Genomic DNA, 26,434 nt, shown 5'->3' on the forward strand with positions numbered 1-26,434 from the left:
TTTATTTTGCATGTTCCTGTATGTCACCAAAACAATACATGTCTGGGTGAGGTTTTATAGTACCTTCTCTAAAGCAAAATGAGAAGCCTACTCTTTCTTTTGAAGAGAAATACTGCCACAGAAAGGTAGAAGTCAGGTATTTAGGGAATGAAAGTGTGGTTAAAAAATCACACACATTACTTACCTTAGTAATCAATGTGAATTGCATTATAATCAATATGACTGACTATAAGCCACCTGACAAGCCAGAAAGGAAGTAAGTATTTGATCATCTGATAAACCATTTGGCTATCTACACATGAACCCAGGCCACATAAAAGTAACCAATGCAGTGATAGGAAGTTACTGATAAAAACCACAAATAGGCATTAGATTTCACAGTCTATACTGATATTTTGATACTTTGATAAAAGCATTGTCCAAACCAGACTTGTCTGTATTTGAATCATACAACTACGTAATGCCGTTGCTCCTGATAATATCTACACGGTGCCGAGCGAACAAGCTTATATGCCTGAGAATATTGAGATGATTTGTATTTTCTCTGAGCTCTTCATGTTATATGGGTTTATGTCAAATAAATATTTTCTGTTTTCTGACAAGTATATTTATATGAGGTAAGCATTTTCTCCAGGTGTATGTGTATTTTGAAAAAAAATTGTTTAAGATAATTAGGATTCCAATAAAAGAAAATCAATTTTTTAAGGTAAAAGACTTGCTAGCTTATTAAGAGAACATAGTTTACAATCTAAAGATCGCAGTACAAAGAAGCATAGGAGTGCACAAACAGAGAGCTTGTTCATGTTCACTGCTAGATTGCGAGGCTGTTCCAAGGTGTGGTCATCAGAAAAAATTATTTTTACTGTGCATGCGTGTGTGTGTGTCTGCATCCTCTTCTTGATAATCAAATTTTTCATGAAGTTGTGCTCATACTTAATAAAGGTTTTTGTCATTGCAGTTTTTAAATTTATAATTTAAGATGGATATTAAACATAATCTCCCCTTAAATACGTTGTTACCATTTATTAATTTTAATACAGCAATGCATGTATGTGCATTTACTAACTCAACACCAGCATTAATTTAGCTTAGGAATTAAACTTCTTGTTTATAGCGACTCCTACTGGAGAGTAAAAAACTCCAATTGTTTAGCTCCTGAATAAATTCAATTCAGCAGTGCCTCCTTTTTTCAATGGATATGGATAACTTACTTAAAACCTCCTTTCCCTGATTTGGGAAAATTTACTCTTCATTTATGTTTAAATATGAGACATAGACTTTGATTCTAAAGCATCAACAGAAATTCTAAGTACTTGCGCACTGCCCATAGCAGTACAGGTGTGTACTCCAAACAGCTGTGTGATTTGATAGCTCTGCTTAGTGGCGAAGACTGTAGCATGGTGCTGTATTTTTGCATATTTTCTCCTTTTGGTTGACTCCTGTTACCTGAGTCTGTTTTAGGTAGAGATCTTTTCCCACTGTCCTTTAAGGCTGTCCTGCACAGAGGAAACAGACGAGGAGGACCTAGCAAATGCACTCTCATCTGTAACACGCCTCTCATCCTCTCATTCATGCCTTAAAAGAAATGCTTGTGTTAAGATGAGGGAACTAAAACTCAGACCTGTGAGATGACTGACGTGGCTGCTGTCACACTGCTGTGAAGGAACAAGTTTGTGAATCTCGTGCAGATAGGTTTGACCCTCAAGTGTAAGCCCTTGGGATTTGATAACTTTGCTCATGTCCTCTGTCTTGGTAACTTTGTGGCCTGTGGAATGTCATCTAAGGGTCTTTGCACCTTAATTCTCTTCTCTTTAGAGCAGGAGTGATAACACCTATCACAGAATGCTGTTGTAAGATTAAACAAGCGCAGGCAATTGTATGTTCTTTAAATTGTATGTCATATACACTTATCAGTTAACTGTTTTATTACCACATTTTAATGAGATAGATATTTACCTAAGGTGGTTATTTAATTATAGGTTTGCTTGTTCCCTTTATGTTATCACTGTATATCTGTGACTATCTCTGTTTTCGTGGGGGTATGAAGTTTAGCTAATAGAGCTATGCTAGGCAAAGGGGAACGACATTATAGAAGTAAGCAATTATTACATTTAAAAAATTTAGGTGTTCAAAGACTTAAACAGGAACATGTAGTTTTCAACTTCTACCAAGTTATATTCTGGGGTGGGGGGATGATATTCCCTCCATGTGATCATTTATTCACTCAGCTACTTTATTGAATACCTGCTTTATTCTGGGCAGTGTAAAGGGTAAGCGGTATGTGTGTGTGCGTGCGTGTGTGTGTGTTGATTAGGTTTATTTTGACTTGCAGTAACAGCAGGTCATTATTCAGCAGGGGTGGGGGAGGTAGAATTTACTTTAATGAGATCTGTGTTTGGGAATGAGTAGTTCAGTTCTTTACCCTGAAATGTTTTGGTGTCTTATTATTTAACATGTGTATGATTGTCCCTACTTCACAATTAAAGCATTTGTCTTTAGTCTTATTTTTAAAGTTTATTCAAGGCAGAGGTCTCGCCTCCTCCAACATGTGGTCAGGTCTCAGAGGCAGAAGTGTTGGATATTTCGCTGAGTCTTGTGCACATCCCAGAATGGGCCACAGCTCTTCACTCAAGTGGAATTTGAACATTTACTTTTTCTTTAATGTGGTCATTCTATCATTCAGTCATTTGGCAAGTTTTTTACTGAATGTGTATCCTTAGAGGTGATACTGTACACATGCTTTGGTGATGTCTGGTCAGATAACCACCCCCCCCCCCCCCCCGGCACATTTCTTCTGACAACTCTAGGTGCATGTCCCAATTTCACCTCAGACGTATCTATCAGACTTGTTGGGAACCCATGAAAGATCATGTAAACGTTAGAGTATAGAAAAAGGGAAAAATAATGTGGATGTATTTTAAGTGGCCAGCACTTCTGAACAGGAGTTTTACAGGTGAGATACTTTTTCTCAAGAGCGGCAGTGAGGCCACACCTGCCTACACTGCCTACTACATGCACGGTCTTCGGCGGTGTTTGCAGCTAACCGCCAGCCAGAGTGCTGGCCTGCTGGACTGGGTGGCTACCCCGTTCCTTATCATGTCAGTGGTGCCGCTCTACTGCCAGCTCAGGAACTTGCCCAACTACACTCTCATTAAACAAACAGCAGACCGAGGAGGACAGGGCCCCTTAAAAGTTGGCTGCTGTGATTAAGATGTCTTTTAAAACTATTATGAAACATGGACTTACGCACATAGCTTCAGTTGTTCTTTTACTTCTGTGCTAAGTCCCCACGCACCACACTGGAAATGTATCATGGGTGGTGTTTCTGTCACTGAGGAAAACTTCAAAGTCTCAGTTTGCAGAAGTGTCTCAGTTTACAAGCCACTGACTTGGGCTGTGATTGAAATGTACTCCAAGGTCAGCAAACCAAAACCCGAACGAACATCACTGGATGATGCGTGTAGTGTCTCACCAGCTATACCGCATAGATCACCTTTCAAAGGGGGCTGTCTTTATTAATCATTGCATATTTTTACTTCTGAAATTTCAGACTTACTTTCATTAGTTAATGAAACCTGGAAGTTTAATGTTGTAGTCCCATTTTGAGTCCCTTGTGTTTTGTCATTTGTCAGTGTTTAAAAATGTCTTTCACCTTACCAGATTAAAAATATTTATTTATGCACATGTTAACAATATATTTAAAAGCAAAGAGAGCTTCAATTTTTAAAATATTAATTGTAGCTTATTAAAGAATGAAAAATTTATTTATACTTGCATAATTAATAGAAAGGCACTTATGTTTCCAAAATATGTAAGAAAAGGCATTTAATGTAGAGGAAGCAGAATGGCTATTGATAAAAATAGCTAAGAAATCTTTCTAGCAGTCCCATCTATAAAAAGTTAGGATCCAGAAACCAGGCTTCTAAATAAGGGGATCCATAAGAATCAACAAAAGAACAACCGCTAAAAAGAGAAAAAAAATCCACCTTATCTCTCTTTAAATTCCAATCTCTTTTCCCAGTCTAGGTTTTTACTCACTGCCCTGTAGTAGATTGGTGTCCTGGTCTTCTATATAAAACACTGAGGGTGGTTTAAAGGTTACAAATGTGATCCTGTCAGATTGACAACTAACTGTTCTAATGAGGAAAAAATCCTCAAAGCATGAAATTTGAATGAAATGTGTGATTATAATTCAAGTACTGTTTACACAAACCTCTGGGGACCTTTGGAATAAATGCAGAGCAAGTGAGTTAGACAAACCTCTGGGCCTTCGCTGTATGTGTGTATGTGTGGTATGTGTGTGTTTATTTTAGAGTGTGGGGGAAACTTTCCACTATTACCCAAGGCTTTGCTCTTCAGAACCAACACCACAATCCCTCCTTGTTTATGAATACTGTGTGTGTTTTGTTACCATGTTGAGTTGTAAGGAAATAGGTGCTTTGAATTATTAAAGTTGATTCTTGAGAATAGATGCATGCTCGGGTGGCATTTACTTCGGCATATGCAAATGATTTAGTTTCATTTGGGATCAATTCCCAGAGGCCCTCCTTTCCTGTGATGCTCTGAATTTGGCAAGCTCAAGTCAGCCCGTCTCTCCCCCACCCCCTTTCTTTCTTTCCTTTTTTTGTTCCTCCCCCCTTTGTTGGTTGATATAATATTTAAAAATAAAGCAATAGCTAAATATGTTAACCTGCTTGTTTAAAATGTTGCGATCTAGAAAGAGTCTATTGTTCATTTGTGATCAGTAAAGGTGAAGGAAGGTTTCTGCTTGCTTAATCACGTAAAGTTGAGTAAAAAATTAAGTTTAGTAAAAATATGCATGGAGTGTTTGTTAAGATATTTGTACAGAAATTGGGCTTATTGGATGATGCAAAAATTCTGAGAATGTGGCCTCAAAGGTGCCTTTTTAAGAACTGACAGCTCTAAGGCATGCAGAGGTTCGGATGCACCAGTAATTCTTGCTGTAGAAGAACAAGCAGCGTTAAGGTGGTGGTAGATTACCCAGTGCCACCGGGAGAGCACCCAGCTCCAGGTTCCACAGTGTGCCCGTTAGCGGGTGCCCGGTGGCAGCAAGGGGAGCCCCTTCCCATTCCGTTCCGCGGGCAGGCCTTTGGACACGGGGCGGTCTGCGGAGTAGGGAGTTGAAGTTCATGGGCGGCCACCCTTCCCACCAGGTCGAGGGAAGCCAAGGGCTTGCAGAGCCCTGGGCGGGCGCACTGCTACTCTGTTTCCTTCTGCAACCCCGTTTTGTAGGTTGTTGACCAAGCAGTCAGAAAACACTGCCCCCTCTCTCCTTTTGAGCGAGGTCAGAGATGTGGTGGGGTTTTTTTTTTTTTCTTTTTCCCCCTCTCTCCCCTTTCCCTCCCCTTTCTCCGAGTCGAGTTCTCAGGCAGCTGCGTACAATGCTGGGAGCCAGCCAGCAGCAGAGACAGATGGCAGAGTTATTAGATGTGCATCATCCGATTCCCTTCCTGCCACTCGCTTTTTAATCAAATTAAAACAAAAAAGAAAGAGAGGGAGAGAGAGAGGGGAGTCAATTAACTGCATTTGTATTCTGCTCAATAATGGACCCTATTCCACTTTTACCCTAAGGCAGTTGAGTGGAAATTTTAGAGAAGAAAAGGGTGCCTAGAACAAAAAGGGGGGGAAAAAGAAAAAGAAAAGAAAAGAAAGGGGGAAAAAAGTGAAGACTGCAGAAATTTGTCAGAATCGGCATTATTCGAGGAACTAATAAAAAGCCCTGGGAAAAGTTGAGTCGCTGTCGCGTATGCATTAGGATTTAGAGCTCCATCAGGGCCGGGCCGCCTTCCAGCTCCGCTGCGCAAAAGTTGAGCGTCTGACAGCAGCGCGGCGGCCTCCCCCGCCCGCCAGGAATGGTCTCTTCCTGCTTTGCATATTCACCACGCTTGGCCCGGCCATATGGGAAAATGCAACTGAAGGAATTGTTGTGAAAAAAGGGACAGCGAGTTTGAAATAAAAGTTGTTAGAGTGGTACTGAGGAGAAAAAAGAATCCGAGACCATGTACTGCGCATACACAATCCCGGGCATGGGCGGCAACTCTTTGATGTACTACTATAATGGGAAAGCGGTAAGCGGACGCGGGCTGCGAGGGGGATTTTTGACAAGTTTTATTGTCGCAGGGATGAGCATCCTAGGTGGTGATCATTGTTTGCAAAGTTGGGCAGGACTGCTGCACCTTCTTGGGTGCCATGAAATATTTATCATTTGCCAATCCTAGGATATTAATTGTTGCCTTCTTTAAAAAAGAAATGTACCCCCCCCAGCGTAGAAAAATAGGTACTTTTAGAGCTTTAGGAAGTGGATCCTAGGGCGAAAGTTTGCAGTCAGGTAAAGTTGGGAGGTGGTAAGATGAGGGGGGAAAAAGATTTTTGGAAAATTCTCGTTCCTTCCAAATAACTATTTGAAAAAAAAATAAAAAGATACCAGGAGCAGAATTGAGAAAGCTCAATTATACTGAGAGGACATTTGGGTAAGTTTCCTTCTAGGATGAGGTTTTGTGATATCTAGGCTTGCTAAGCTGGAAGTTTAAGTGAAATGGATTTAGTGGGAAGAATCTGAAAGGGCAAAATAGAGCAAAGATATAGGACTTAGACATCTAATTATGAAGTAGGTTATATAAGCTTATTTTTTAAAGCCAAAAAGAGGAAGGAAAAAACCCAGAATAGTCATTCATGCATATAACAATATTGTAAGTTATTTGTGTTGTGTGGTTTCTTTCCTCAAATTTCCCCCTTCCAACAGAAACGCTTTATTTAAGAAAAAAAAAATGTGTCTGGCATTTTGTGCATAACCCCAGCAGAAGGTTTATACTTGCCATCTGGAGGTTTATTTTTTTTTTTCCTTCGGCTGGGCCCTCTGAAGGAAAAGGATTTCAATATTTTGAAATCGGGGTGTGGGGCTCTCCGGAAGAGTTGTTGGGTGATGGAGGAGCAAAATTTATTGTTTTAAAAGAGGAAAGAAGAATGGGGAAAAGGCAAAAAGCAGCCATTTAGAAACTGCTCCGTTTGTGTACTTTGAACTTCCATGTGGATTGATCTTAATCAGGGTGTGATACTTGGGCCAAAAGGGACCGATGATAGCTTTCGGGAAGGCCCAGTTCAGCTGCGGCGATTGGCGCGAACGGATTAAACGTGTAGGTGGTGGTGGTATAGGCAGGAGTGTGTACACGTGCTGGGGTGTGCGTAACGGTTGCTTCTGAGTGTATACTGGAATGCACACAAGTGTGTGGAGGCATAATATAGTTTAGGAAGATTAATAATTCAAGAAAGCAATTTTATGAATGGGCAACTGCTGAAGTAAGAACATTGACTTTTATTTTGAAAAGTGCCAGTAGATCATCAAAAGTTCATAAAACTGTCCTGTTTTTATGTTTTTTCAAAAAGGAGAACATAGTGTGTAAATCAGAAGACTAGTTAAGTGTGGTAAGGGAAATACAATTTTAAAACAAATGCCTTATGTTGTGACCTGATCAAATGAACGGCTTACGTTTGTAAACATAAATATTAGGATTACATAACTTTTTTAAAAAAAACAAGTACCTAATTTGCAGTTGGTAGTTACTCATACATAGTTCTTAAGACTTTTGCCTATTATCTTGACCTTCCATACAAAACAGAGTCAGTCAGTACCTTTTAATTTTAAAGTGTTTTTAATGAAAATTTTGTGAGTGATGCTATGATAGTAAGAAAAAATGTTTCGGAAGCTATGAAATAGATGCAGGGATTATAAGACCCTTGTGCATTATAAGAGAATTACAATGAATATAAGATTCCATGGTTTTTATCTTTAGGAATTACCAGTGATGTGATTTTTATATGTTAATTGTTGATTTTTCATCTTAAATATCTGAACTTAAGAAATTTAGTTTAAGTTTTAGACATTTTAACTCCCTTTTAGCCCAAAGGAATTTTTTAAAATATACGTTTCATTCCCACAGCATGCCAGTTGCCTCTACCATAAGAAAATGCTGAATATGACATCATATCACTAATATGCCCTCTCAGTTGCCAAATATTTTGGTTGTTAGATTTTTTTTGAGAGGATGGTACTCATAAAATCAAGATCGCTCTGTCACAGGAAATGTATTTATAGGAACTGTTTTAAGGCGTTTATTAAAAACAAATCTGGTGATGTGTATCTCTATTGATTCAAACACTAGAAAGAGGCAAATTGTACATACATTATCGTTAGAAAAAATAGCCCTTTGGAACGCGAGCAGAAAGCTTTTCAAACCACGGATAACTCACCAGTTCTTTATTGTAGCTTTCTGAAAAAGACAGCAAAGTCCAGTTGTATGTGTTCCTTGGATGGGGCCAGTTCTATACCATTTTTTAAAATGCCTTTATCCGTACGCTGGAGAAGCACATTTTTGTTTATTCTACAGTGTGTATTGTACTGGCTCTAATTCTACATTCAGCGGCTTTGATTTGGTGCCAGACATCTTGTGGAGATTGTGTATGCCATGCGTTAATTGTTCAAAATGCCTATCGAAGAGACTTCACATTTTGGGGGTTTCGTGTGTCGTGTTGGGTTTGAGCATCTGTGCATTTCCGTGTGCATGTGTGCTTGTGACCGGTGTGTGTGTTTTAACCCACATTGTTGAAGTTAAGTATGATCAGCTATGTGTTACACAAGCTTTCTTCTGAGGACAACACAGCACTGAATTCCTCCTTTTTTCCCCCAGTGACAAGTCAATTACTTGTTTAAATTCAGTTTGAACTCTGAACTGAGAGAGGCCAGAGGAAGCAGGTTTTCTCAATAAACAAAAGAAGAAAAATGTAAAATCATTTCAAAACACTGAGATTTCAGGTTATGGGAAGAATATAATTAAGCATTACAACAGTTATGATTTCTTCCTTTTGAACTGGCAGCTATAAGGTTGGAAAAATCAGTTTTCCCTCTAACTTCCTGGCAAGAGAAATAGGGTAGTAAGTGATATTTTATGACAAAGGAAAATGTGAATGTTCTATTACCTTAAGTTATGAAGTGTTTATTTACATGACCATGTCCCACAACAAATTTTCTTCCTTCTGTGAAACACTGGCCCCTTCCTGAAATGTGGACTTCATGAAGCCAAAACCTACAAAAAGCATTGCACTAGAGCTGTCAAAGATTAAATACTGAATATAAATCAGAATGTATTTTTAAAAATCAGCTTTTCTCTCAGGTGAGAGTTTAATGAAGTCGAGCAAATAGATTTTCAGATTTTCTTTTCTCTACGGATTACAGGTTTAAGTACAAATGAATCCCACTGTCGGATGAATAAAAAATTCAGAAGCGTTGCTTCCTAACTGCGGGGGAGAGGGTTTTCTGCAGAGCAGGTCGGTGCAGCTTCTTCTAAGTGTTGGGAGCATAAACTTGTGTGCACTGGGCCGCTGTGTCTGCCCGCATGCAGGCTGCAAGCGGCGTCAGGCATTACCCGGCCCACCAGAAGTATAGTTGTAGCTCTAAATTTTGATTTTTGTACCTGCCTACATCTTCTTATTTATTGGATAAGAATTTTAATAAGTAATTATTTGGTCAAATTTCACATGTCTAAAAATAAAGCAACCCCACAAAAATAAAATTATGGCAAATGAAATTGAAAACAAAAGTGGCGAAATTCCCCCCTAATGGTAATTTAAGATCACATCATCAGCTCTCGCCAGCATGTGCATGTGTTAAACCGTATAGAGAAACCTGTAATTATTGTAATTGCTCTTTTTGCTTTATACTAACAAGCTTCAAACCATGTTTCAAACTAGTTGTTTTGAAATAGTTATTTGTCAAGTCATCAAATCTCAGAAAGTAAATGGTAATGAGCTTTCCATGTTTATATTCTGTTGGTCATATTATGCAGCTTTTCAACTCCAGAAAGTTTAGAGATGGAAATGGATGTTGATTATTTCTGAAACTGGGGTCAAAAAAAAAAAAAACCATTTTCATGATTCCTGCTTAAGATGAAAAAAAGTAGGAACATTTTAATATCAAAATCTCTCAGCTGGGAATGCTTCCTTAAAAGAAAGTTTTCCTACGAATAAGTAACAATTTTAGTTAGCCACCTCAATTTTTAAAGCTAAAAATTAGGATATGAAGTGTTTGGCCCTTTTTTTCATATACCACAGGAAGTGCTAACATAAAAAGGCTAATATTTAAATAATACCAGTAATCATATTTTTTAGTATATTCCTTGTAAATCTCACAGTTGGTTCGAGGAGCCTCATGCAGGCACCCATGGTTTTCGAGTTTTCAATAGTGTATCAACTATGCAAATTGCATTTAGTGTTTTTAAAGCTATTTTGTATACTAACTATTTTTAGAACCATGATTATAAATGAACGTAGCTGGTATAAATGCATTACTTTTTAAAATTATTGCTGCTTTAACAGACAAAAATTTGCTTAGGTCACAAACTAACATAATTTTTCAATTCCCCACTGATTCAAGAAAACAAATCATATCAAGGAAAAAACTTGCTTTAAGTGAGCTTACTTTTTGGTATTGTTGACATATGCAGCATTTTAATGTACTCATTTTAAAATAACAATGAAAATTTTACCCCCCCCCCATGCTTGATTGCTTAAAACAAAACTATATTGATTTTGTTCTTTAGGTTAAAACTGGCAGAAATTCACCAGATGCTTAATCTTGATATCGTGGCTATATCCTGCTCTCCAGCCTCTGATTAAATTTCCAAAATCCCTGCATGAGATTCACAGAGACCAGTTTGAACATTTCTCTGGGGCCAATTTCTCAGGAAGAAAATAGGGATCAGTTACATATTTGGTTAATTTTATTTAATCCCTAATTTCTGGTATGTCTGAACAGTTTGAATGCAGTGTTGATCATTGATAAACATCCTTATAGCGCTAGGCGATGGCATTGTTTCAAGAAGAATTAGGGAGAAGGACTTTGGAACATGGGAAAGAGGGCTGGGGAGAAAAGTGGCCAGGAAAAAAGAGCTAATAGCTGGTGCAGTCTTTAAATACCTTTCCAAATGATCTGCAGGAAATTGTGCTGAAGAATTGTTTGTTTCCTGTGCCACCATAAATGTGGTTTGCATTACACTCCCTGTTTGTTTTTGTTTTGTTTTCACTAAAATGTCAGTACCACCAGAGAGGCTTGAGCATTAGTGATTTCTTCTTTATAGCTTATTTTTAAATAGCTATTATCATAGTTGGATTTTAGACACTGTCATAGTCCATTACTGTGAATGTTGTATGAGCGTGTTTCCAACGTAACGTGAACCTTCTGTCACTGTGATGCCATTGAGGGAAAAAACTGTCTTAGTGTTTTTTCCTTATCACCAGCACGTAGGTCATACCTGTGGTCAGCAATGTGCTTCAAGAGATTCATTTAAAAAAATCTTTAGTTTCTAATTCAGAGAAAATATATGGATTTTAGATATGATTGTGGCAGTTTTAAAAGTTGTTAGAATTCAGGTTTAACCTTTATCTGAAGAAGAAAACGCAGTGGAGACCTGGCACTTGCCCTGCACGTCAGACCTGAGTACACGTCCCCAGTGATGAGAATTCCGAGACAGACACGCGAAAGGTTACCAGGTTTTTTCCCACTTTTCTCCAATATTGGTCAACTTACAAAAAAGCTCACTTTTCGCAGTCAGTATAATTTAAAGGTACTTTCAGATTTAAGTCTTTCCGAGTTTGTGTATACTTAGGTTTAAATTGGGTTGGGTTTAAATTAGCCCTTACTACTTTATACATATTTGTAAGGTAACATGGGGTAAAGTTATTGTGGTAAATAGTATTGATTACAAAAAAAAAAAAGATTTGGAGCTCAGTGTACTCATGAAATATTTATAATCTACTCAGGAAATCCTCAGAGTCCCTTAACAAAAAGCACTCAGCTGTACACTAGGCGACACAGATGACCAGTGACAGACCTGAAAGACATTCTTCTGGAAAGTGACGACACTTTGAAGTGTGAAGGGGTCTGCAGAAAAGTTTTGCATGGAATTTTCGGGGAAGTCCCCTCATTGGAGGGTTCTTAAGATTTTAGAATCTATAATAAACTGTTGGGCATAGTATCTTATCACCCTAGGCATGTAGATGGTATTGTATTTTAGTAAGCAGAACCAACATATCCTTCTGAAGAATAATTCTTACAGTTGAAGTTACTGGTTTAGTGCTTAAAAACTCAAACTTTGGCAGACTTTTTGTAATGCTAAAGATTCATGGCTGTAGTACAACCTTCTATTAATGGATGTACTTTTGTCATAATACCATATTCTGAATGGAATTTAAAAAATTCACATTTCTGACATTTTTGTCTTTAAATTCCATGCTGCTTAAAGCCTATACCTAGTTTTCTTCAAATTCTTCTTCCTTCTTTCTGAAAGAAACCTGTACATGCTAATGAGGGCATTTTATTCAGTGACTTAAAAGGGATACTTTATTTGGGAGAGTGTACTGTTTTAAAGGCAGCCCACTCCCAAATTGGGGTAAAGAGGGCTTTGAAATACCTGGGAAGTCACGGGTGGGGGTAATGGAGAGATGTTGGTTTAAGTTTATACTCCGAGGAAAAAAATGCAGGCGTCCTCCAGAGACCTAGAGGGCTGTGCTTTCCTGGAGACCAAATTACACTCCTCGGGAGAGGGCACGTTGAGGTAATTGGGGGGACAGAGCGGGGAGAGTTGAATTCCAGCTGCTTCATTGTAGCTGACCTGAAAACAAATAGGGGATGTTACGAGTGGAGGCTCACACTTGGCTTGGCTTTTTCACCTCCACAAACCGAAGGTGAGAGTTATAGAGTACTGTACTGAGTGCCTGTGCCAGGAGCGATCCTGTCCACGTGGGAATGCTGTGTTGGGGAAAACTCTCACACCGCTTTAAAAATAGCTGATGCCTTTACCAACTACAGTCCCAGTACTGTAGCCCCCAGTAAAGTTGATCCAAGGTGTGGAGACACTCCTGTTTCTGTTATCCCTTGAGTGAGTGTGTCTGGGGTCCTTACCTCTTTGGTTGCCATTTGAAAAGGTTGGTAAGGAAAGATATTTGGAAGGCACTGGAATTTCATCCCCAAGAAAGGAAGCAAAAAGTGGAAAGTGTCTGTACTCCCGTTCCCCCAGAATGTGTGTGCTCTTTTTTTTAAAGGAGAATAATGCTGTATTACCCAATAGCTTTTCTAACGAATAAAACAAATTAAATTGATGTTTCATGCATATTTAAACCCCATCCAGTTAAGTACTGATGTGATTAAAATAATCAAATGTATTACTTAAAAAATTAAAAAGGATAAATTCTGTACCCCATTATTTTATTGACTTTTAAATATAAATTGCAGAAATGTTTACATTCCTAATGGCATTATTAAGCTAAACTGACAAATCAGAGGAAAAAAGTTGATTGCCCAGCACATTATTATTTCTGCACCTGTTATTCCGATTCAGAAGTGGAGGCTCAGCATACAGGAGCGGGGTGGGTGCTGTTTTCTTAGGCTTCTTTTGTGTGGTGTGGGGGCTGGGATAAATGTTTAACAAGTGTAGTTTCACTTTGTAGTGCCTTTTTGTGTGTTTATATGATTAAAAGACTAAAGGGTTTTTCACACAGCTTTGAAATTAATATGCAAATAATAGGGGAGGGGAGAGTTCTCTTGTACCTGCTTCCCCAGGCCTTCCAGAACAGAATGGGGGTGTCAGCTTTTTAGTAGAAGTTGTTTAGGAACTGACAGCATCAACTTTCATTTCTACCCTTTGAATCTGTAAGAGAAAAAAAATAAGAGAAGAAGAGGGGCGTATCAAGTTAATGTAGATGGGATTGCAGCTCTGGGATGAAGATACTGTAGGCTCTTAATTTCTGGTTATACATGGGCCAGGAGGTGGTAGACTTCAAATACATTTCCAAAATAATATGTTACGTAACATTGCCAGTACTTTGGTTTGAAATTGTGCTTTTTTCTTTATTTCCTCCTTGTCTTAATCATGCAATATCATTTTTCAAACATTTGAGCCCTGTTTCTTTCTGTCACATAGGTGGCAGCGATTATTTAAGATATTTCTAGAATTTCTTGGGTGTTCATTGTACACAATTAGTTTCACACAGAGAAACCTCAACTTTCTGCATTCAGTGGAATAAGCAATGCCCTGTACCTTTTTGTCTTTCTTTTAAAGATTCTCTAAGAATGTTATCAAATTCTTCAATATGTAATGATAATAGATTTTGGTTGAGAGGGGGAGAAAAGTATCTTTATTTTATCCCATCAAATGGATACATTGAGTTTGCAAAGAAGTGGTCAGAATGCCATTACTTCCTGGAGGATGCTCCTTAACACTATTCTTGTGAGTTTAGATTCTGTCCTGTATAATAATTGAAATTCCTAGACTTTAATAACACTTAATGTGTAGCATGGATCCCACTTAATCTCCCCCCTGGCTTCACAGCAAAATGTTTACATAAATGAACTCTCAATTTCAATACCAACTATTTAACTCTGTCTTTCCAGAGTTAATACTATTTTCGTAATTAAATATGTTCCATGGTTAGGTCTAAAGGAGTGTATCTTTAAAATGATGTTCTTTTCTGTTCTTATAAGCCATCTGTTGACTCAGGGTCAGCAAAGAAATGGGAGCCCGATTTTATTTTAAAGCAAATAAATTATTACTGTACTATTGTATTAGACATTCAGCTTCAGAGGGAGTAAAAGATAAAATTCTATCATATTTTCATTTTGTTACATTTGCAGCAGAAATGTGTATGCTCAAATTGGTTATTTTCAACTCATGACAGCTGTGATATTTAAAATGATCACAGCTGTTGGGACTTAAAATTGATTTTCCTATTAACACCTGAGAAAAAGACCTGTGCCATATTACAACCTTAAATAAGGTAACTGTAAAATTAGATATGTTGATGTGAATCTGGTAACCCTACTTCCCAGAGGCTGCAAAGTGCAGCGAACCTCTTGGATGCTTCCAGGGAGTGAGTTAAAAGTGCTGGAAATAGATGCATGACTGTTAAATGCCTTTACCTTTTAAAGAATTCATGTAACAGGAGACCCTTTTAGCCCGACTTTATAGTGTCAGTTTTGCTAATAAAACCTTTAGGGTTCAGTTTACTTAATGAACCCCAAGAAGGATGACTTACATGAATTACTGTGATAGCCTAACCTCTAAACATTTTTACCTCTCAGATATGACATTGAGAAATGCAAACCATACTGAAGTGTTCTTTGCAAAGGAAGTTTTGGTTTTATGGCTCTTTTCCTCAGTCATTTTTAGATGATGAAGAAAAGAAAAATAGATGAAAAATGTGAAACAAATTATGCCTCAGTAGTTTTAGGCTAGCATTTGTTTTTGGAATCTTTAATACATTTTTAATGTTCACTTTTCTGATCCATTTAACTCTAACCTGCTTTAGAGTTAGATGGTTCTTCTTGCATTAGGTTGGTCTATTTTGATGTCGACCTTCCTGGGATAATCAGTGTTGGAATCTTGAATGTGGCAATTTATTATCTATCTAGCAATATAACCGATGCAACAAAACTTAGTCACATTTAAATACTGAGCTACTTTGATGATGTAGTGTTTAACATATACAGCTGGCCTGATGTGGAATTATTTATAGATAAGAGTGCCTTCACAGATGCATTGCCAATAGGGAGCTATGTAGATTAAACTCTTTGGCTGGTCCTAGGCTTTTTACATGTGTAACTCAATCAGAATTGAAAGCATGACAGATTTTATGATGATAAATGTATGGCTGGATCAGAGAAAGTATGGATGGGTGGGTGGATAGATGGATAGATTACATAACTAGACAGTAACAGATAATGCCAATTATTTACTACTCAAAACTTGTTTGCCCATCAGCAATTTACATACAATGTATTACGTTGATTATTGCATATAGTTTAGAATGAGTTAGTTGAAAACAGTAAACATTTTCCATTGCATAATCATAGAGAGGGTTCCGGGTTCCAGAATGAACATAGATTACCGATATCCAAGTTGTAAGCTAGGACTGATGTGCACCACAAGATCACAAGGTCAAAATGTCATGTACTAAGAGATCGTGAGTGTAAATGGATATTTTCTTGTTTGGCAGAGGGAAGATACCCCTAGAGATGGTCATTGTTAGTGTGAAGATTTCAGAAATCAAAGTGAATATTTGTCTCTGGCATAATATACTTACATCCTGAGAACAGTGGTGCCCCCTCCTGTCCCGCCAGGGGGTGTAATGGCAATGCCTGGAAGATCTTTGACTGTCACAACTGCAGGAGTCGAGTGAGGGTTGGCCTCGGCATCTAGGAGGTAGAGGCCAGAGACACCGCATCCTACAGTGCACAGTTCACCCCGCTGTGGTGCTGAGGTTGGGAAGTTCTGCTTTAGAAGTACATCTGGACCTCAGTAATTGATCCCTGAACCACCTTATGAGTGAGAGCAGCTTCCTTTCCTTTTCTTTGCTTTCCATCCCATAACAGTTTTTTCTCTCCCTCCGCCACCTACCTCTCTAGGTATAGAACATGGTAGTATTGTCCAGGTATTTCCACCATTTATTGTGAAAATGTGAGATTTTATTTGAAGCATTGTAAGCGTAGTGTATTATTTGTGAACCAATTGGAATGGCTTTAAAGCAGCTGTTAGAATATGTTGAGTCAAAAATGTACATTTCTCCATACCCTAAATACATATTTATATCTTACATTTCAAAATATCTTGAACTCTTTCCCACTGTAACTGTTGGTTTATTAGAATCATTCTAAAAGTTTATTAACATTACTTTTTTATCTAGGACATAAAGAGGGAAAAAGGAAATAAATCAGCATAAAGAAACTTATTAATTGCATTTAAGTATTTTTGACATTAAGGACATTGTTTTCATCATCATTAAATCTATTCTCTACACTAAGGAGAGATTCAAGATTAAAACCAACATTAAAGACTCTTCAGCTCCCCCAATCATGCAGCTTCTTTCTCCACCCACAACTGGGGAGCTGTCTTCCTGCCACTGCTGCGCGTCCCATCAAAGCTGGATAATTCCTGGCAGTGATTTGGAAGCGATTTTGAAACCTCGGTTGTCTTCCCTAGCACCCCTGTGGAGGAAGGTGGCGGTATCTGGTGGCAGAGTCTTACACCTGCCAACTTGTAGAACCCAGAAGCACACTTAATTCCTTTTATGCCAGGGTTTGAAGAGAGCCGTCAAGCCTGACAATAACTAGTACCACTCTTCAGTTTCCTCCTCAGCTGTACAGGGTCCTGTACCAGGTCTGATCAGATTAGAGATGGCAGATGGGCACAGAAGTGGTAGCTCTGATTTGCAGTGGGTCTTCGGGGTACAGGCCTGCTTTCATTTACCATTCAGCCCATTGGCTGCGATATTTCAGCCCATCCCACAAGTACCCTCTGAGTCGGCCTGAGCATCCTCCTGCTCCCCTGACCAGCCTGGTTCAGCACACTTCTAGTCAAGTCACATGGATGCCTTTGGGTTGAAGCTGTGCCCCTCACAACTGAAGCCATGTGAGAAGTTTCCCTGAGATTGATTTTGTCTTTCACATTTGATGGTACAGGGCTATCTGTACTCAAAGTGAGCAACTAAAAAGAAAAATTGTAAGTGATTGTGTGTGTGTGCCAGGCAAGTAATAAAGGTTGCCATTTTTATGACAATTTCATCGATTTGAGGATTTCTTCATATGTGAGATGGTAATATTTTTTCATTGCAAATTGACTTTAAGTCAGAGCTCTTCGTGGAAGCATTGACCGTGTTTCGGTTTCGGTCCGTCACTGATCATCCATGCCAGACTCTGGGGAGTTCTCTCGGACCCTGTGCGTCCCACCGTCACACTCGGCGTGAGTCGAGAGCGGTCCTCTGGCTGCGCCGTGTTCGGCGCCGTGTTCTGGGAGCTTGTGTGTGTGCAGTTTGTCAGACATTCACAGGGTTTGAAACCAGTCCTACTGCGACTTTCTTTGATCATTAGGAAAGTGATCTACAGCTAACATAAATGTTGCAGTAAGCATTTTATTGTGCTAATAATCAGCATTCAGTGAAGTATATTTTCAAGCCTCAGTTATTCTCAAGCACCGTCTAATGTAATCCACGCGGCACCCCAGCGAGGTCGGCGGCCGCATGTAGTCATCCCATTTCCGTCTCGGGCCGTGTGTTCCAGGGGGGTCGTCGGCAGCCACGTGCGGCTAGTCCCATCGAACATAAAGTAATGGAAATTACATTTAAAAATTGGGTTCCTCGGTCACACTGTGTGCACAGTAGTCACACATGGTCAGGGGTTACTGGCTGGCTCGGGTACACGGCGTGTGCATCCCTGTTCTGTTGGATCGTGCTGGGCGTGGACAGGGGAGCGTGGCGAGGTTAGGTCGGTGGCGCGAGGCCTTGTGGAGTGTAACAGAACTAGAGTCCCTTCTGCTGTGCGTTCCCATGGAGCGCCCAACTTTTATAGCTCCATGGTCAGCAAACGCCTGGTGTAAGAATTGATATTTTACTGCTCTCTGGCATTTTAATGAATGCTTATCTCACTTGTGTCCACCTTTTTTTTATTAGATTGAAAGGAAGCTTGATTTTGAGAAAGTTTTCAAAGGATATATATAGCCCTTTGTCCACAGTGGACACCCTGAGTCATTTTTCTCTGAATCGGCCACTGACATCCACCACAAGATGGACCACATTTCGGTGTATCTTTACACACTTGTCAGCATGCAGTGGACTGCCAAGGAAACTGAATGGCTCACGTGTCCACCACACACGTGTACGTCGCTGCCTGCGCTTAGGCAAGCCCCCTGAGCAGAATGCTCCCTAAGGGCGGGGCAGAATTTAGAGAGCTCGTGCCTTTGCTCTGGCTTTCCTAGAAAAAGTTGTATTTCATTAAAAGAAATATAATAAGTATTTACTCATATAATCCAAGTATCTTCAAAATAAATGTGAAAGCCTGTACATCTTCTTAATGCTTAGTCTGTAATCTTATTTCACTATTTTGAAATTTTCACATCTTCCAACAAGCTTTCAAGCATTTAGAAGACACACTTTGCCCTCTATCTTCCCCTCAAAGGTTAGCACAACAATTATGCCTATAATATTTGTTGAATGGTGTTCACATAATTGTTGAATGAATCAATAAATATCAAAACTTTTTTAATGTCACGTTTCTCAAGGTTCCTCTTAGCCAAAGTAGCCTGGTAGGACATTATTGGTAGAATTAATACATGGAAAAAAATACGTATCTTTTTATTCTTTGTATCATTAAGTTGTAGATTTGTGCCTGGTGGGTATTGATGGTGCTGATGACCATTTGAATTCAAATGTGTACACTCAAAATTGTATCAATAATTTTTTCAGTTCTGACTATGGATGGCAATGGAATGAGTATATTTTTGCTGTGAACCTATACTAGTTGCATAGGTGCAGTGATTGCAGAATTCCCCCAGCCTCTTACTGGGAGCACAAGGAGCCTTACAACCCTGGCAGATGCTTTCTCCCTGGACTTCTAATGGTATACGCAGCCCATCATTTCCCTGGGTAATAATTATGGTGTTAAGAGGCATTTGTGTTCCGTGCACTCTTTTAGCTCGTACCGTGTTTAGTTCCTGTTATGCAAATACTGCTTTAAACTTAGAAATGCCAATTTGCATTAATATTTTGGTTTCATATAGCTAGCTATTGCATTTCACAAACAAGTGCATTTTAATGAGTACTGGCAGAATGTAAAAAAAAATGTTATTCATTAAATTCTATTGTAGAAAATGCAGTGGTTGGTTGCCAAAAATCATTAAGACAAAATATAATGTGTGTTGAGGCCACAAAGATACTCCTTTTAAAGAGTGCTGGCCCTGTGGCATTCCATGCTATCAGACTCAGTGCGGTTCACACGGGCATTGGAGGTTGAGGCTGTTACGGTAAAATAGAAGCCAGGGTACCACTGACATTGGGTTTATTTTAAAAATCTAAACCTATCTTACTTCTTGGCGTGTGCCTCAGGAACTTTGACTAGCGAATCTACCTCCAAGTTGACGTGGAGGGCTGTAGAAGTCATAGACACTAACTTCTAAAAGCAGTGGGTTCCCCCGCCCGGTATTTTGATGTTCAATCCTGAAATCAGGTTTTGTGTTTTATGACTTTGCTCCTTCCTAAAGTTTTTTATCAGAATGGTGGGCATAATGCTTTTTTGCCGGGCAGTGTATGGGGAAAAAAGAAAATGGGCAGACAGGTTTTTAGAGCTGAACTGTTTTGATACCTGGAGTTGCAATGGTCCCCAATTATAACGAGCTTGTTTGGTGGTGGTGTTGCCGTTGTGCTTCCCCCCGGCCTTCAAATCACTTTTCCCAGAAGGAGAGTTCCAAGCCTTTGAAAATTCTCATGATTTTGCAAATCCACTCTATTTTTGTCTAGAATACAGGGAAGTTAAAACTGTGGCTGGTATGATGCCATGTTTTGAATCCAATTTTAAAGCAACCCTTTACAACCCGGGGAGTAAAGCTGACATCTTTGTATCTGTAATGAAGATAATTATACCTGCAAGGTGACATCACGGGCGAAGTAACGAACGCACTTGAAAACGGAGCCTCTGGTCGTCTCCGAATTCTGTAGCCCACTTTTGGCATTTAACACTAGACACCTCTTTCATGCTTGTCGTTTGAGAAGTTGCTTTCAGATGAACTTACTAAAGCTGACTGACACAGGGTTAAATTAATTCCTTTCTTTATTACTCAAAGTGATACAGACCTTTCTTGGACTAATGTAGCTTAATTAGTGGTCAATTAAAACTGAACATTGCTGAATTGAAGTTCTTTGATCAAACTCCCTGGCATGAGTTCTCTTTCTTTAACTAGCCACCATCTTGAATTCATTTGGAATCAGTAGTATAAACAAGTTTAAAACTGGTTCTTTTATAAGAAAGTCAGCAGGCTTGTATAGCTGTGGTTTCTTTTTTTTACTTCTGTAGGCGGCGATTCAAAGGCATGCTAAGTGAAAACAGTACTACACCCTGAAAAAAGTGCATTTTTTAAAAGTAACACTAAATAGTCAGAAAACAGTCAATACCCCCACCTATTTATTCCAAACAGAAAGATAAATTCCCCAATTTCAGTGGTTAATTTTGTTGTTATATAGAAAGCAAAAAGAAAATTCCCTGCCCTCCCAGAGTTCACAGTAGTAATAAAAAAATGAACCAAGCAAACAAACAAGAAAGCATGCTGGTGGTTGGCAGGAAGGTGGGGCAGACACCAGTGCCACAACATATATCCAGAGATTTAACCCAGTTGCCTCTCAGTTCATTCCTTATTACTCTTGGGACTGCGTTTCACCTCTGTGCCTTTGGGGTGGGGAGGTATTACTTAATTTACTTGTTGATTTCACCATGTTTCTGCAGGACACTGTTGCAGCAATGTGAGAACTAGGGATGGAGTCTCATGCATATAGATCTCTGGGTTAAAACGCATTGCTTTGCTTACAGTCTCAGGGCCATTAGAAGAAAGAAAAGAGGGATGAGGGAGAGCCAGAAACTGGGACAGAGAGAATCACTAGATACAGAGTGGACCAAAAGTAGGTTTACAGTTGCTCATAAAAAACTACAAGAATTACTAAATAATAATGCAACAATAAGCTGTTTCACGTACTCACGACTGTAAGCCTACTTTCATCCCACCCTGTATTTGGGAGTAGACCAGTCTCTTCCTTTTATATAGTTACATGTCTTGATATTTAAGGTCTATATGCCTTTCTTGTGGAAGCATAAATTGATACTATTCAACAATCTCAGTTTTCGAAAGCCTAGCAACCTAAAAATACCAGAGCTGGCATTCAGTTAGTGCTGTATATTTTCAAGTATTAATTAAAACTGGCACTTTTGTGCTGGAAATAAAAGTAATGGATTAGGCTTAAATAAATAATTTTAGTCTGCAATGGCTTCTCTGAATTCTGAAATTTCCACAGAGAGTTAAAGAAGGAGATTTTGGAACTGGCCATGTAGCACTTACCCCCATAAATAAGAGAATTTTTGTAGTTTTTTTTATTACTTGTGTCCCAAAATTATAGTGATAAACAATAATTAAAATAAAATTTTTATCACTTGACAGAAAGAGAAATTGGTTTGAGTCAATGTGCCTTTCAGCATTCTCGCCTGCCTTCTCCCTGAAGGGCTGATTAGAATGTAATAATTGGGGATGATAGCGGGAGGAAGACGACAATTCCATTTAATTAAAGATAATTTATTTTACTTTAAATTGGTGATGTCCCACATGAATAAGAGTAGATTTAGCAGATAGATTTATTAATGGGTACTGACATCTCAGTTGACATAAAAAGCAAACATTTTCTTTCCTCCTTGTTTTCATTGCGTCCCAGCACCTGAAGCTGCTGTCACCCGGCTTCCCTTCCTGCCCTGTAGAGCTGAGGACTGTCCCAGAAAATATGTAATTTTCAGTTTATCAGTGAAACCAACTTGATTCTCGGCTGACTTAAAAGCCAGACCAGGAGCAGGAAGGGCTGCTCAGAGCCCCAAGACTAATGCTAGAAATGCTGTCTTCTCAAGTGACGTTTTCCTAACTGATCTGTAATGGATCCAGTGCCTGGAATCAAGGGCAGCTTTAGCGTTGTGAATGAAGATCAAAAGGTATCCTTTGGTCTGGGCAAGGCACTTGGGTGAATACTCCTTTAAGAAAGCAGGTACCTTGGATGTCATGGATAATAACAAGTGCCACAGGAGTATCATTTGCACTGCCTAAGTTCACTTCTCACAAGGAATTATGTAAAAATTAAGGTTCTTGTATAATGTTTTTATTGTCTTGTGCAATTGCAAACAGATCCTGGAAATTAAGGAATTTTTTTAAGATTTACAAAGTGGATTTAAAATGGCATAAAGTTGTCTTCATATAGTGTTCATGGCCTATTATCGTGTCTTAAGTGGTATACCTGTAGGAAAATTGTGTTACCAATCCTACAGATCCTAAGGCACTTTGCCTTATGCTTTTGACTAGCAGTATTCCGTTTCCCCAACTTCTGCTGGATCTCTGACGTTATCTTTATAACTCTTAACCCTCATGTTGCAGCACCGTGGTCTTAGTCACATCTTCTCTTGGTCAGCGATCTGTGTGTGCTTGTCTAGGGTGTTTCATCCACATCCCATTTTTTTTCTTGGAATGAAGTCCAGACCCTTTGGGCACTCCTTTCTCCCCGGGCGCCTGCTGCCCAGAACTTCCTCTGTTCACATCGACCATCTAGTTGACTTACATTCATTCCTCTTCCTGCTTTGCTGCTCTCATTTTCATACAAAACTCCATGCAAATCACCTTGCTCGTTCAGATTTCAGGGGTGTTATCTTTCTAGCTTTATTTCAAAAATGAGTTCTGTATAACTAGTGTTTTCAAGTGAAGGGAGGAAAGGGCATTTTTCTTTCTTTATGTGGGGGGGTAAAAATCGTGGTGGAATTGTTATTTTTTTTCTGAGCCAAATGGATTTATTTTACCCTGTCCTGACATTTTATTATTATAAATTGTTGTTAGATCAGTGATGATGTTTTTCAAGGATTAATTTTTATTAAGTCTTGATTTTCATGTTGTGTTAACCTTTTCCTTCCCTTCAGCCAAAGCATCTTACACTTTTTTGTGTTTATTTAACTGGTTAGTTATAATAGCCTGATCTCTCATGACCTTATTTTATCCTTGATTTCCTGCCCTTTTATTCATCACTTCTTTATTACTCTGTTATCCTCACTTCACCATGAATCTTTTTTTGTTGTTGTTCTGTAATTAATAGTAAATGCCAGACACTTTCCCCAAAATTCTGCTACCAGATAATGCTGGGGAAGAGGAAATTTGCAAATAGTGTTCTTTACTGAACATTAAGGATTCTGCTTGGATTTTTAAATTCTGCAGTCATGATTGTGGGTAGTGGGGAAATGAAGGCAAGTGTGCAAACTGATCCTTCGTTGGAGTTGAGAACCTACATGCAGGTGTTCATGAGGGCAGTGATTCTACATTTATAGCGGGCAAAACCCGTTGTATCTGGTGGCCAGTGGGCTCGGTCCAGCGGTGTGTGTGTGCACGTGTGTGAACACTGAGAGCAAGATGGGGAGAGCGGAGGGTGGTCCGTGTAGCCAGCCACTGTTTTTGCAGTGGCTTCTACTGGCCATGACAGAAATAGGCACTTGGGTCAGAATGAAGACATATAGCTCAGTAGTGGCGTTACCTCTCTCTTTTTCCATTTTCAAGCTGTTTTCATCCTTTTTGCTGTGTTCCATTATTTCTCCAGCAGTGTCCCTTACCGTTCCCAAACACCTCCAACCTTTCTTTTTCTCTCCTGTTTTGCTTTACTGCTGTCAGAATGTTAAAGAATTCCACGAAGTGGGATTTTCCGTAGCAGAAATCAGGACGGGATGCTTTTGTCAACTAGCCTGTCTTTAGTAGCTTCTGTGTCCTCTGGAAAAGTGTCAAAAAATTTGAAAACGAAATAAATGAGAGGACAGCTACATTCTCCCAAACCGGAAATACTGCCACTTTTATTCTATCAAGAAGGAGTGCAGGAAGAGAAGCGTCCTCTCTTCCCGGAGGGAACAGGATCTGGGAGTGGCAAGAGGGCAGCTGTTAAACGTGGTCCAGATGCAGTGCCGTCCAGGGGGAACCCTCGTGCTTGGTCATTTGGGTGGCTGGGCTTATCCCACCTCCCCTTTTCCGTGCCCTCCTCCCAGTCTCATCCTAGGCCCTCCCACCCCTAGGCAAGCCCCTGGCCGTGCTGCAGACATCTGTGGTGCTGAGTTTCATATATCCAGCATGAAGTTCCCTCTCTCCCTCCTATTATGAATTCTGTGCTGTGGTCCTGCTTGCTCCTTGTCTGTCAGATTGCAGTTCTGATGCTGTCAGCCATGTCTGACCAATCAGCAAACAACACCACAGGATGAAATTTAAACAATGCAGATGCTCAGATACAGGGTTATGTTGACTGGACCACGAAGGGAAAGCAGAGGTAAGGTCAGAGTCTCCCCAAAGTGGTTGTCCCGAGCCTGCCTGCTCTGACACCTTTCCAGCTCCACTGTGCTGCTTTGGCTTGTGTGCTGCCATGTGCTTTGCCCTCCTTCTTTCTTCCCCTGCCATCCACCAGAAACTTTCATTTTCATTTGCTGCCCTTGTTACTTTACCCCTTCATGTATTCACTTCCTTTGCTCTTGGATTGGTGCTGAGTGTCATTATGAATGTTCCTGGATTGCCTCTAGGCTGAGGAGCCTCAGAAAATGCCACTCATTCAGGGCTTTTGTGGCTACACTTTTAGGAAGACAACTGCTGAGAGCCTGGGCAAAGGGATGGAATTGATAGACCTTATTTATTTTCCCTCTGGGACAATGGGACTTGCATTCGCTTACAACCATGGTTTTCTTTCTTAGCATTGAGATGTATTGAGTTTTAAATTGAGCTTAAATCATCTTTTGGGGGGAAATGTTTTAATTAGAAGAGATATAAATAGGCAGGACCTAAATGAAGATGAATCAGTCAGGTCTTGAGAATTTGGGAGAAGCAAAACTGTCGGTATGTGTCCCCCTGTATGTACAGCTTGCAGTGTTGGCTCACAAGGTTACTGCTCGCAGAAGAAGGTTATATTATCTTCCTCTTCTGTTTTAAGTATTTAGTTGGTCCTTTTTTTAAACTTAGAATGTTTACAGGGTTCTGTACTCCCTGGTCCCATCTGGAAAATATTTAAACTTTATAAGATCTATAAGACTAAAATATCACATATAATAGGATAGGCAGGAGGCAGAAAAATTAGACGCAGTGCGTGTGTTTAGAATAAGTTAGCTGTTTGTTCAGAAGCGGCTGCTAGAGGAATTGGAACAAATAGCTAGCTGTGTGCGGTGAATGGCTGGGTCCAGGGCTGTACATTTCACCACAGAATGAGCCTTGGTTTGTAAAACTGACATTCTGTTGTGACTTCTAAATCCAAACAAATCTCTGCAAATTTCTGCCCGATCGAGTTAATAAGAAAATATATACATGCAGAGGCGAGAGCCGTGTGCTACTTGCAGTGCTGTCAGTGTCGGTGGAAATAAGAGACGGATTTCACCTACTGCCTCACATTCATTCAGCCCGCAATTGCCAGGACCTCCAGCTCAGCGGGTTTTTCTTGATTTTTTTTTCTTCTGGGAGAACAATGGGATGCAAAAGGAGCTTCAAAAAAGCAGAGCGGCAGATATGGGAGTGGAGTCCCTTCTCTTCTAATTGCCTTGTAATTGGGAGTGGTTTCCACTTTCCCACTATCGCACTTGCAGGAGGAAAGGAAGACAGATGTGGCTTAGCGGGACTGAGCCTCCTCCAGGCCGGATGTGCCATGGGACCCGGAGGCCGTTCCCTGCTCACAGGCCTGTGATCTGCTTCACACCTGTGCTCATTTTTCCCCGTGATCGATGACCTTGTATTAACCCGGAGTGACCTTTCGCCTTCGTCTGTTCTCTGGGACTAGCTCTTGGCTAGTGGACCCTCCTTTTTCT

At 39.7% G+C, this 26,434-nt stretch overlaps 1 protein-coding gene across 24 annotated transcripts in view; it reads left to right on the forward strand.

Moving 5' to 3' along the window:
• TCF4 (transcription factor 4) overlaps positions 1-26,434 on the forward strand; it is a 336,832-nt gene that overhangs the window by 235,331 nt on the left and 75,067 nt on the right. For 3 of the 24 annotated variants that reach the window (XM_028524096.2, XM_036010188.1, XM_036010189.1), the window contains exon 1: positions 5,677-6,089. The exons of 20 other annotated variants lie outside the window; for them this stretch is intronic. In XM_028524096.2, the coding sequence (XP_028379897.1) occupies positions 6,021-6,089 (69 nt within the window). In that variant the 5' untranslated portion in view covers positions 5,677-6,020. Of the gene's footprint in view, positions 1-5,676; positions 6,090-26,434 lie in introns of those variants that run through there. One more of the 24 variants, XM_028524095.2, reaches the window with a different exon arrangement.

Source organism: Phyllostomus discolor, chromosome 9, assembly GCF_004126475.2.
Source record: "Phyllostomus discolor isolate MPI-MPIP mPhyDis1 chromosome 9, mPhyDis1.pri.v3, whole genome shotgun sequence".
Taxonomy (NCBI): domain Eukaryota; kingdom Metazoa; phylum Chordata; class Mammalia; order Chiroptera; family Phyllostomidae; genus Phyllostomus; species Phyllostomus discolor.